The following is a 14238-nucleotide window of genomic DNA, read 5'->3' on the forward strand; positions in this document are numbered from 1 at the left end:
ATACCCCACCCCCCTCACTGTAACACTCTCTGATATACCCCACACCCCTCACTGTAACACTCTCTGATATACCCCACACCCCTCACTGTAACACACTCTGATATACCCCACACCCCTCACTGTAACACACTCTGATATACCCCACACCCCTCACTGTAACACTCTCTGATATACCCCACACCCCTCACTGTAACACTCTCTGATATACCCCACACCCCTCACTGTAACACTCTCTGATATACCCCACACCCCTCACTGTAACACTCTCTGATATACCCCACACCCCTCACTGTAACACACTCTGATATACCCCACACCCCTCACTGTAACACTCTCTGATATACCCCACACCCCTCACTGTAACACTCTCTGATATACCCCACACCCCTCACTGTAACACTCTCTGATATACCCCACCCCCCTCACTGTAACACTCTCTGATATACCCCACCCCCCTCACTGTAACACTCTCTGATATACCCCACACCCCTCACTGTAACACTCTCTGATATACCCCACACCCCTCACTGTAACACTCTCTGATATAACCCACACCCCTCACTGTAACACTCTCTGATATACCCCACACCCCTCACTGTAACACTCTCTGATATACCCCACCCCCCTCACTGTAACACTCTCTGATATACCCCACACCCCTCACTGTAACACTCTCTGATATACCCCACACCCCTCACTGTAACACTCTCTGATATACCCCACACCCCTCACTGTAACACTCTCTGATATACCCCACACCCCTCACTGTAACACTCTCTGATATAACCCACACCCCTCACTGTAACACTCTCTGATATACCCCACACCCCTCACTGTAACACTCTCTGATATACCCCACATCCCTCACTGTAACACTCTCTGATATACCCCACAACCCTCACTGCACCACTCTCTGATATACCCCACACCCCTCACTGTACCACTCTCTGATATACCCCACACCCCTCACTGTAACGTTCTCTGATATACCCCACACCCCTCACTGTACCACTCTGATATACCCCACACCCCTCACTGTAACACTCTCTGATATACCCCACACCCCTCACTGTAACACTCTCTGATATACCCCACACCCCTCACTGTAACACTCTCTGATATACCCCACACCCCTCACTGTACCACTCTCTGATATACCCCACACCCCTCACTGTAACACTCTCTGATATACCCCACACCCCTCACTGTAACACTCTCTGATATACCCCATACCCCTCAGTGTAACACTCTCTGATATACCCCACATCCCTCACTGTAACACTCTCTGATATACCCCACAACCCTCACTGCACCACTCTCTGATATACCCCACACCCCTCACTGTAACGTTCTCTGATATACCCCACACCCCTCACTGTACCACTCTGATATACCCCACACCCCTCACTGTAACACTCTCTGATATACCCCACACCCCTCACTGTAACACTCTCTGATATACCCCACACCCCTCACTGTAACACTCTCTGATATACCCCACACCCCTCACTGTACCACTCTCTGATATACCCCACACCCCTCACTGTAACACTCTCTGATATACCCCACACCCCTCACTGTAACACTCTGATATACCCCACCCCCCTCACTTTAATACTCCCCGATATACCCCACACCCCTCACTGTAACACTCTCTGATATACCCCACACCCCTCACTGTAACACTCTCTGATATACCCCACACCCCTCACTGTAACACTCTCTGATATACCCCACACCCCTCACTGTAACACACTCTGATATACCCCACACCCCTCACTGTAACACTCTCTGATATACCCCACACCCCTCACTGTAACACTCTCTGATATACCCCACCCCCCTCACTGTAACACTCTCTGATATACCCCACACCCCTCACTGTAACACTCTCTGATATACCCCACCCCCCTCACTGTAACACTCTCTGATATACCCCACCCCCCTCACTGTAACACTCTCTGATATACCCCACACCCCTCACTGTAACACTCTCTGATATACCCCACCCCCCTCACTGTAACACACTCTGATATACCCCACACCCCTCACTGTAACACTCTCTGATATACCCCACACCCCTCACTGTAACTATCTCTGATATACCCCACACCCCTCACTGTAACACTCTCTGATATACCCCACACCCCTCACTGTAACACTCTCTGATATACCCCACACCCCTCACTGTAACTATCTCTGATATACCCCACACCCCTCACTGTAACACACTCTGATACACCCCACACCCCTCACTGTAACACTCTCTGATATACCCCACACCCCTCACTGTAACACACTCTGATATACCCCACACCCCTCACTGTAACACTCTCTGATATACCCCACACCCCTCACTGTAACACACTCTGATATACCCCACACCCCTCACTGTAACACTCTCTGATATGCCCCACACCCCTCACTGTAACACTCTCTGATATACCCCACACCCCTCACTGTAACACACTCTGATATACCCCACACCCCTCACTGTAACACTCCCTGATATACCCCACCCCCCTCACTGTAACACTCTCTGATATACCCCACACCCCTCACTGTAACACTCTCTGATATACCCCACCCCCCTCACTGTAACACTCTCTGATATACCCCACACCCCTCACTGTAACTATCTCTGATATACCCCACCCCCCTCACTGTAACACACTCTGATATACCCCACACCCCTCACTGTAACACTCTCTGATATACCCCACCCCCCTCACTGTAACACTCTCTGATATACCCCACACCCCTCACTGTAACACTCTCTGATATACCCCACACCCCTCACTGTAACACACTCTGATATACCCCACACCCCTCACTGTAACACTCTCTGATATACCCCACCCCCCTCACTGTAACACTCTCTGATATACCCCACACCCCTCACTGTAACACTCTCTGATATACCCCACACCCCTCACTGTAACACTCTCTGATATACCCCACACCCCTCACTGTAACTATCTCTGATATACCCCACACCCCCCCACTGTAACACACTCTGATATACCCCACCCCCCTCACTGTAACACTCTCTGATATACCCCACCCCCCTCACTGTAACACTCTCTGATATACCCCACACCCCTCACTGTAACACTCTCTGATATACCCCACACCCCTCACTGTAACACTCTCTGATATACCCCACACCCCTCACTGTAACTATCTCTGATATACCCCACACCCCTCACTGTAACACTCTCTGATATACCCCACCCCCCTCACTGTAACACTCTCTGATATACCCCACACCTCTCACTGTAACACACTCTGATATACCCCACACCCCTCACTGTAACACACTCTGATATACCCCACACCCCTCACTGTAACACACTCTGATATACCCCACACCCCTCACTGTAACACACTCTGATATACCCCACACCCCTCACTGTAACACACCCTGATATACCCCACACCCCTCACTGTAACACTCTCTGATATACCCCACACCCCTCACTGTAACACTCTCTGATATACCCCACACCCCTCACTGTAACACTCTCTGATATACCCCACAGCCCTCACTGTAACAGTCTGTGATATACCCCACCCCCCTCACTGTAACACTCTCTGATATACCCCACCCCCCTCACTGTAACACTCTCTGATATACCCCACACCCCTCACTGTAACACACTCTGATATACCCCACACCCCTCATTGTAACACTCTCTGATATACCCCACACCCCTCACTGTAACACACCCTGATATACCCCACACCCCTCACTGTAACACTCTCTGAAATACCCCACACCCCTCACTGTAACACTCTCTGATATACCCCACACCCCTCACTGTAACACACTCTGATATACCCCACCCCCCTCACTGTAACACTCTCTGATATACCCCACACCCCTCACTGTAACACTCTCTGATATACCCCACACCCCTCACTGTAACACTCTCTGATATACCCCACCCCCCTCACTGTAACAGTCTGTGATATACCCCACACCCCTCACTGTAACACTCTCTGATATACCCCACACCCCTCACTGTAACACTCTCTGATATACCCCACAGCCCTCACTGTAACAGTCTGTGATATACCCCACACCCCTCACTGTAACACTCTCTGATATACCCCACACCCCTCACTGTGACACTCTCTGATATACCCCACACCCCTCACTGTAACACTCTCTGATATACCCCACACCCCTCACTGTAACTATCTCTGATATACCCCACACCCCTCACTGTAACACTCTCTGATATACCCCACACCCCTCACTGTAACACTCTCTGATATACTCCACACCCCTCACTGTAACACTCTCTGATATACCCCACACCCCTCACTGTAACACTCTCTGATATACCCCACCCCCCTCACTGTAACACTCTCTGATATACCCCACACCCCTCACTGTAACACTCTCTGATATACCCCACACCCCTCACTGTAACACTCTCTGATATACCCCACCCCCCTCACTGTAACACTCTCTGATATACCCCACACCCCTCACTGTAACACTCTCTGATATACCCCACACCCCTCACTGTAACACTCTCTGATATACCCCACACCCCTCACTGTAACACTCTGATATACCCCACAGCCCTCACTGTAACACTCTCTGATATACCCCACTCCCCTCACTGTAACACTCTCTGATATACCCCACACCTCTCACTGTAACACACTCTGATATACCCCACACCCCTCACTGTAACACTCTCTGATATACCCCACCCCCCTCACTGTAACACTCTCTGATATACCCCACACCCCTCACTGTAACAGTCTGTGATATACCCCTGTGTTGCCCACCCTGTGGGTGACGAGGGGGTCGAGGGGGGAGGGGTGGTACCTACCTGCTGTCGATGAGTGTGAGTCGATCGTTGAGTTGCATTCTGAGTTTCCCAGCTTCATTAAAATCCTGGACAGCTTTCACCTCGGCTGGGCACGCCTACCGGAGAGAGGGGACGAATTACCTCGTTCACTCACTCCCTCCACCTATCCCTCACCCTCTGTCCCCCTCACTCCCTATCCCCTCACTCACAACCACCCCCTTCACTCACTCCCTATCTCCCTCACTCTCTCACTGTGCCCCTCACTCACTCCCCATCCCCCGTCACTCACTCCCCATCCCCCTCACTCGCTCCTCACCTCCCTCGCTCACCTCCCATCCCCTCACACACTCACCGTCCACCTCACTCACTCCCCATCTCACTCACTCACTCCCCATTTCCCTCTGACTCCCTATCCCCTCACTCACTTCCTGTCCCCTCACTCACTGCCCATCTCCTCCACTCACTCCCTATTTCCCTCACTCCCTCAGCATCCACCTCACTCACTTCCTGTCCCCTCACTCCCTCAAAGTCCACTTCACTCACTCCATATCCCCCTCACTCACTCCCCATCCCCCTCACTCACTCCCCATCTCCCTCACTCACTCCCCATCTCCCTCACTCTCTCTCCCCGTCCCCCTCACTCTCTCCCCATCCCCCTCACTCACTCCCCATCTCCCTCACTCCCTCACCGTCCCCCTCACTCACTCACTCCCCATCCCCCTCACTCACTCCCTATCTGACTCAATCACTCCCTATCCAACTCACTCACTCCCCGTCCCCCTCACTCACTCCCCATCCCCCTCACTCACTCCCCGTCCCCCTCACTCACTCCCCATCCCCCTCACTCACTCCCCATCCCCCTCACTCACTCCTATCCCCCTCACTCCCGCACCATCCCCGTCACTCACTCCCCATCCCCCTCACTCACTCCCTGTCCCCCTCACTCACTCCCCGTCCCCCTCACTCACTCCCCATCCCCCTCACTCACTCCCCATCCCCCTCACTCACTCCCTATCTGACTCAATCACTCCCTATCCAACTCACTCACTCCCTGTCCCCCTCACTCACTCCCTATCCCCCTCACTCACTCCCCGTCCCCCTCACTCACTCCCCATCCCCCTCACTCACTCCCTATCCAACTCACTCACTCCCTGTCCCCCTCACTCACTCCCTATCCCCCTCACTCACTCCCCGTCCCCCTCACTCACTCCCTATCCCCCTCAATCACTCCCTATCCAACTCACTCACTCCCTATCCCCCTCACTCACTCCCCATCCCCCTCACTCACTCCCTATCCAACTCACTCACTCCCTGTCCCCCTCACTCACTCCCTATCCCCCTCACTCACTCCCCGTCCCCCTCACTCACTCCCCATCCCCCTCACTCACTCCCTATCCCCCTCAATCACTCCCTATCCAACTCACTCACTCCCTGTCCCCCTCACTCACTATCCCCCTCACTCACTCCCCGTCCCCCTCACTCACTCCCCGTCCCCCTCACTCACTCCCCGTCCCCCTCACTCACTCCCTATCCCCCTCACTCACTCCCTATCCCCCTCACTCACTCCCCGTCCCCCTCAATCACTCCCTATCCCCCTCACTCACTCCCTATCCCACTCACTCACTCCCCGTCCCCCTCAATCACTCCCTATCCCCCTCACTCACTCCCCGTCCCCCTCACTCACTCCCCGTCCCCCTCACTCACTCCCTATCTGACTCAATCACTCCCTATCCCCCTCACTCACTCCCCGTCCCCCTCACTCACTCCCCGTCCCCCTCACTCACTCCCTATCCCCCTCACTCACTCCCCGTCCCCCTCACTCACTCCCCGTCCCCCTCACTCACTCCCTATCCCCCTCACTCACTCCCTATCCCCCTCACTCACTCCCTATCCCCCTCACTCACTCCCTGTCCCCCTCACTCACTCCCCGTCCCCCTCACTCACTCCCCATCCCCCTCACTCACTCCCCGTCCCCCTCACTCACTCCCCATCCCCCTCACTCACTCCCCGTCCCCCTCAATCACTCCCTATCCAACTCACTCACTCCCTGTCCCCCTCACTCACTCCCCGTCCCCCTCACTCACTCCCCGTCCCCCTCACTCACTCCCCGTCCCCCTCACTCACTCCCCGTCCCCCTCACTCACTCCCCATCCCCCTCAATCACTCCCTATCCAACTCACTCACTCCCTGTCCCCCTCACTCACTCCCTATCTGACTCAATCACTCCCCGTCCCCCTCAATCACTCCCCATCCCCCTCACTCACTCCCCGTCCCCCTCACTCACTCCCTATCCAACTCACTCACTCCCTGTCCCCCTCACTCACTCCCTATCCCCCTCACTCACTCCCCGTCCCCCTCAATCACTCCCTATCCAACTCACTCACTCCCTGTCCCCCTCACTCACTCCCTGTCCCCCTCAATCACTCCCCGTCCCCCTCACTCACTCCCCGTCCCCCTCACTCACTCCCCGTCCCCCTCAATCACTCCCTATCCCCCTCACTCACTCCCCGTCCCCCTCACTCACTCCCCGTCCCCCTCACTCACTCCCCGTCCCCCTCAATCACTCCCTATCCCCCTCACTCACTCCCTGTCCCCCTCACTCACTCCCTATCCCCCTCACTCACTCCCCGTCCCCCTCAATCACTCCCTATCCCCCTCACTCACTCCCTATCCCCCTCACTCACTCCCCGTCCCCCTCACTCACTCCCCATCCCCCTCACTCACTCCCCGTCCCCCTCACTCACTCCCTATCCCCCTCACTCACTCCCCGTCCCCCTCAATCACTCCCTATCCAACTCACTCACTCCCTGTCCCCCTCACTCACTCCCCATCCCCCTCACTCACTCCCTGTCCCCCTCACTCACTCCCTGTCCCCCTCACTCACTCCCTGTCCCCCTCAATCACTCCCTATCCAACTCACTCACTCCCCGTCCCCCTCACTCACTCCCCGTCCCCCTCACTCACTCCCTATCCCCCTCACTCACTCCCTATCCCCCTCACTCACTCCCTGTCCCCCTCAATCACTCCCTATCCAACTCACTCACTCCCTGTCCCCCTCACTCACTCCCTGTCCCCCTCACTCACTCCCTATCCCCCTCACTCACTCCCCGTCCCCCTCACTCACTCCCCGTCCCCCTCAATCACTCCCTATCCAACTCACTCACTCCCTGTCCCCCTCACTCACTCCCCGTCCCCCTCACTCACTCCCCATCCCCCTCACTCACTCCCCGTCCCCCTCACTCACTCCCTATACCCCTCACTCACTCCCCGTCCCCCTCACTCACTCCCTATCCCCCTCACTCACTCCCTATCCCCCTCACTCACTCCCTATCCCCCTCACTCACTCCCCGTCCCCCTCACTCACTCCCTATCCCCCTCACTCACTCCCCGTCCCCCTCACTCACTCCCTATCCCCCTCACTCACTCCCCGTCCCCCTCACTCACTCCCCGTCCCCCTCACTCACTCCCCGTCCCCCTCAATCACTCCCTATCCAACTCACTCACTCCCCGTCCCCCTCACTCACTCCCCGTCCCCCTCACTCACTCCCTATCCCCCTCACTCACTCCCCGTCCCCCTCACTCACTCCCCGTCCCCCTCACTCACTCCCTATCCCCCTCACTCACTCCCTATCCCCCTCACTCACTCCCCGTCCCCCTCACTCACTCCCCGTCCCCCTCACTCACTCCCCGTCCCCCTCACTCACTCCCCGTCCCCCTCACTCACTCCCCGTCCCCCTCAATCACTCCCTATCCAACTCACTCACTCCCCGTCCCCCTCACTCACTCCCCGTCCCCCTCACTCACTCCCTATCCCCCTCACTCACTCCCTATCCCCCTCACTCACTCCCCGTCCCCCTCACTCACTCCCCGTCCCCCTCACTCACTCCCTATCCCCCTCACTCACTCCCCGTCCCCCTCACTCACTCCCCGTCCCCCTCACTCACTCCCCGTCCCCCTCACTCACTCCCCGTCCCCCTCAGTCACTCCCTATCCCCCTCACTCACTCCCCGTCCCCCTCACTCACTCCCCATCCCCCTCACTCACTCCCCGTCCCCCTCACTCACTCCCCGTCCCCCTCACTCACTCCCCGTCCCCCTCACTCACTCCCCGTCCCCCTCACTCACTCCCCGTCCCCCTCACTCACTCCCTGTCCCCCTCACTCACTCCCCGTCCCCCTCACTCACTCCCCGTCCCCCTCACTCACTCCCCGTCCCCCTCACTCACTCCCCGTCCCCCTCACTCACTCCCTATCCAACTCACTCACTCCCTATCCCCCTCACTCACTCCCTATCCCCCTCACTCACTCCCCGTCCCCCTCACTCACTCCCCATCCCCCTCATTCACTCCCCGTCCCCCTCACTCACTCCCCATCCCCCTCACTCATTCCCTATCCCCCTCACTCACTCCCTATCCCCCTCACTCACTCCCCGTCCCCCTCACTCACTCCCCGTCCCCCTCACTCACTCCCCGTCCCCCTCACTCACTCCCTATCCCCCTCAGTCACTCCCTATCCCCCTCACTCACTCCCCGTCCCCCTCACTCACTCCCCGTCCCCCTCACTCACTCCCCGTCCCCCTCAATCACTCCCTATCCAACTCACTCACTCCCCGTCCCCCTCACTCACTCCCCGTCCCCCTCACTCACTCCCCATCCCCCTCACTCACTCCCCATCCCCCTCACTCACTCCCTATCCCCCTCACTCACTCCCCGTCCCCCTCACTCACTCCCCGTCCCCCTCAATCACTCCCTATCCAACTCACTCACTCCCTGTCCCCCTCACTCACTCCCCGTCCCCCTCACTCACTCCCCGTCCCCCTCACTCACTCCCCATCCCCCTCACTCACTCCCCGTCCCCCTCACTCACTCCCCGTCCCCCTCACTCACTCCCCGTCCCCCTCACTCACTCCCTATCCCCCTCACTCACTCCCCGTCCCCCTCACTCACTCCCCATCCCCCTCACTCACTCCCTATCCCCCTCACTCACTCCCCGTCCCCCTCACTCACTCCCCATCCCCCTCACTCACTCCCTATCCCCCTCACTCACTCCCCGTCCCCCTCACTCACTCCCCGTCCCCCTCACTCACTCCCTATCCCCCTCACTCACTCCCCGTCCCCCTCACTCACTCCCCGTCCCCCTCACTCACTCCCTATCCCCCTCACTCACTCCCTGTCCCCCTCACTCACTCCCTATCCCCCTCACTCACTCCCTATCCCCCTCACTCACTCCCTGTCCCCCTCACTCACTCCCTGTCCCCCTCACTCACTCCCCGTCCCCCTCACTCACTCCCTATCCCCCTCACTCACTCCCTATCCCCCTCACTCACTCCCCGTCCCCCTCACTCACTCCCCATCCCCCTCACTCACTCCCCGTCCCCCTCACTCACTCCCCGTCCCCCTCACTCACTCCCCGTCCCCCTCACTCACTCCCTATCCCCCTCACTCACTCCCCGTCCCCCTCAATCACTCCCTATCCAACTCACTCACTCCCCGTCCCCCTCACTCACTCCCTATCCCCCTCACTCACTCCCCGTCCCCCTCACTCACTCCCCGTCCCCCTCAATCACTCCCTATCCAACTCACTCACTCCCCGTCCCCCTCACTCACTCCCTATCCCCCTCACTCACTCCCCATCTCCCTCACTCACTCCCTATCCCCCTCACTCACTCCCCGTCCCCCTCACTCACTCCCCGTCCCCCTCACTCACTCCCTATCCCCCTCACTCACTCCCCGTCCCCCTCACTCACTCCCCGTCCCCCTCACTCACTCCCTATCCCCCTCACTCACTCCCTATCCAACTCACTCACTCCCCGTCCCCCTCACTCACTCCCCGTCCCCCCTCACTCACTCCCCGTCCCCCTCACTCACTCCCCATCCCCCTCACTCACTCCCTATCCCCCTCACTCACTCCCCGTCCCCCTCACTCACTCCCTATCCCCCTCACTCACTCCCCGTCCCCCTCACTCACTCCCCGTCCCCCTCACTCACTCCCCGTCCCCCTCACTCACTCCCTATCCCCCTCACTCACTCCCTATCCCCCTCACTCACTCCCCGTCCCCCTCACTCACTCCCTGTCCCCCTCACTCACTCCCTGTCCCCCTCACTCACTCCCTGTCCCCCTCACTCACTCCCCATCCCCCTCACTCACTCCCTATCCCCCTCACTCACTCCCCGTCCCCCTCACTCACTCCCTGTCCCCCTCACTCACTCCCTGTCCCCCTCACTCACTCCCCGTCCCCCTCACTCACTCCCCGTCCCCCTCACTCACTCCCTGTCCCCCTCACTCACTCCCTGTCCCCCTCACTCACTCCCCGTCCCCCTCACTCACTCCCTGTCCCCCTCACTCACTCCCCATCCCCCTCACTCACTCCCCGTCCCCCTCACTCACTCCCTATCCCCCTCACTCACTCCCTGTCCCCCTCACTCACTCCCCGTCCCCCTCACTCACTCCCCGTCCCCCTCACTCACTCCCCGTCCCCCTCAATCACTCCCTATCCCCCTCACTCACTCCCTATCCAACTCACTCACTCCCCATCCCCCTCACTCACTCCCCGTCCCCCTCACTCACTCCCTATCCCCCTCACTCACTCCCTATCCCCCTCACTCACTCCCCGTCCCCCTCAATCACTCCCTATCCAACTCACTCACTCCCCTTCGCCCTCACTCACTGGCCATCCCCGTCACTCACTGGCCATCCCCGTCACTCACTCTCCGTCCCCCTCACTCACTCTCCGTCCCCCTCACTCACTCCCCATCTCCCTCACTCACTGCCCATCCCCCTCACTCACTCCCCTTCACCCTCACTCACTCCCCGTCCCCTTGACTCACTCTCCGTCCCCCTCACTCACTCCCTATCCCCCTCACTCACTCCCCGTCCCCCTCACTCACTCCCCGTCCCCCTCACTCACTCCCCGTCCCCCTCACTCACTCCCTATCCCCCTCACTCACTCCCTATCCCCCTCACTCACTCCCTATCCAACTCACTCACTCCCCGTCCCCCTCACTCACTCCCCTTCGCCCTCACTCACTGGCCATCCCCGTCACTCACTGGCCATCCCCGTCACTCACTCTCCGTCCCCCTCACTCACTCTCCGTCCCCCTCACTCACTCCCCATCTCCCTCACTCACTGCCCATCCCCCTCACTCACTCCCCTTCACCCTCACTCACTCCCCGTCCCCTTGACTCACTCTCCGTCCCCCTCACTCACTCCCTATCCCCCTCACTCACTCCCCGTCCCCCTCACTCACTCCCCGTCCCCCTCACTCACTCCCCGTCCCCCTCACTCACTCCCCGTCCCCCTCACTCACTCCCCGTCCCCCTCACTCTCTCCCCATCCCCCTCACTCACTCCCCATCTCCCTCACTCTCTCTCCCCGTCCCCCTCACTCTCTTCACCTCGCCCTCACTCACTCCCCACCCCCTCACTCACTCTCTATCCCCTCACTCATTCCCCTTTCCTCTCACTCACACCCCCCACCCCCTCACTCACTCCCTATGCCCCTCACTCACTCCCCGTCCCCCTCACTCACTATGCCCCTCACTCACTCCCGTCTCCCTCACGCACTCCCTATCCCCCTCATTCACTCCCCGTCCCCCTCACTCACTCCACGGCCCCCTCACTCACTCCCAAATCCCTCACTCACTGGCCATCCCCCTCACTCACTCCTTATCCCCTCAATCACTCCCAGTCCCCCTCACTCACTCCCCATCTCCCTCACTCACTGCCCATCCCCCTCACTCACTCCCCTTCACCCTCACTCACTCCCCGTCCCCTTGACTCACTCTCCGTCCCCCTCACTCACTCCCCGTCTCCCTCACTCATTCCCCATCCCCCTGACTGACTCCCCATCCTCTTACTCACTCCCCATCCCCCTCACTCACTCCCCTTCGCCCTCACTCACTCCTTATCCCCTCAATCACTCCCAGTCCCCCTCACTCACTCCCTATCCCCCTCACTCACTCCCCATCTCCCTCACTCACTCCCCTTCACCCTCACTCACTCCCTGTCCCCCTGACTCACTCTCCGTCCCCCTGACTCACTCCCCGTCTCCCTCACTCACTCCCCTTTCTTCTCTCTCACTCCCTGTCCCCTCTCTCACTCCCTGTCCCCTCTCTCACTCCCTGTCCCCTCTCTCACTCCCCTTTCCTCTCACTCACTCCCCACCACTCTCTCACTCCCTGTCCCCTCTCTCACTCCCCTTTCCTCTCACGCACCCCCTGTCCCCTCAGTCACCCCCTGTCCCCTCAGTCACTCCCTATCCCCTCACTCACTCCCTATCTCCCTCCCGGGTGAGGGTGGGGGTGGGGGGGTTTACCTCCTTGAGGAGGGGTCTCAGGGCGGCGAAGCTGGGCCGTTGCTCAGGGTCCGCGGCCCAGCACTGCAGGGCGACCGAGTACATCGCCGAGGGACAGTCCAGGGGCTGCTCCAGTCGCCGCCTCTCCCGGTCGATCAGTAGCAGTATCTGCCCAGAGAAAGAGAGAGAGAGAGAGGTCACTGCACTGTACCCTCAGCCCCCACTGCAGGGCGTTGTGTGTGTGTGTTTGTGGGCTCTGGGGTGATGGGCAATTACCGCTTTCTCCCCAAGACCCACCATGGCGCCATTAAAATGGATGCCCGGCTTATGCCCCCCTCCTGTGGGAGTGAATCCCACAGCCTCCACTCCCTCCCTCCAATGGCCTAACCCCGTGCCCCCTTCTCGGGTCAGGACCCCTCCCTTTCCCCAATGTGCCGGCCATCGGGAACGTCCCTCCTGCGTTTAACTCGGTCCATCGTCGCCCTCCTCCACCAGGCCTGGGCCTACACATGACTCCAGGCCCCATGGCGACCGAGTCGACTCCAAGCTTCCCTCTGGGGTTGCCCCAGGCTGTGGTGTGTGGTGATGGGGGGGAGGGGGGGGGGTCGCTGGGTGGAACAGTTGCTTGGCTCCACCCCCGAAGTGGGCCAGCATTGACCCATGTGGCTGAATGGCCTGCACTCTTGGATCAACATTGTAGCAGGGATATGGGAGTGCCGAAGAGGGGCAGAGATTTCCTGGGATACTGCCCGGTCTGGAGGGATTTCCCGGGATATTGCCTGGTCTAGAGGGATTTCCTGGGATATTGCCTGGTCTGGGGGGACTTCTGGGATATTGCCCGGTCTGGAGGGATTTCCCGGGATATTTCCTGGTCTGGAGGGATTTCCTGGGATATTACCCGTGTATTTGGAGGCTGAGGGTCAAGTGCTGGGATACAGGTTGGGAATAGTGAGATGTTTTTCACCAGCACAGACTCAATGGGCCGAATGGCCTGTTTCTGCGCTCAGAGACCTCCCCTCCAATACCTTGCGACCCCTGGTGAGCAGGTTGGTAACTGCAGCAGTGTCCTGGGCGCTGGGGTGGTGCTGGAATCCCACCCTCCCAACACGTGCACAGCA

The 14238-nt window shown here is 58.9% G+C and overlaps 1 protein-coding gene across 1 annotated transcript in view; it reads right to left on the reverse strand.

Moving 5' to 3' along the window:
- The window catches only part of tnk1 (tyrosine kinase, non-receptor, 1), a 121957-nt gene that overhangs the window by 12826 nt on the left and 94893 nt on the right, over window positions 1–14238 (reverse strand). Inside the window, exons 8-9 of the mRNA XM_072591494.1 lie at window positions 13142–13288; window positions 4851–4945 (exon numbers count right to left, since the gene is read on the reverse strand). Coding sequence (XP_072447595.1) covers window positions 4851–4945; window positions 13142–13288 — 242 coding nt within the window. The remainder of the gene's footprint in view (window positions 1–4850; window positions 4946–13141; window positions 13289–14238) is intronic.

Source organism: Chiloscyllium punctatum, chromosome 21, assembly GCF_047496795.1.
Source record: "Chiloscyllium punctatum isolate Juve2018m chromosome 21, sChiPun1.3, whole genome shotgun sequence".
In the NCBI taxonomy this organism is placed as follows: Eukaryota; Metazoa; Chordata; class Chondrichthyes; order Orectolobiformes; family Hemiscylliidae; genus Chiloscyllium; species Chiloscyllium punctatum.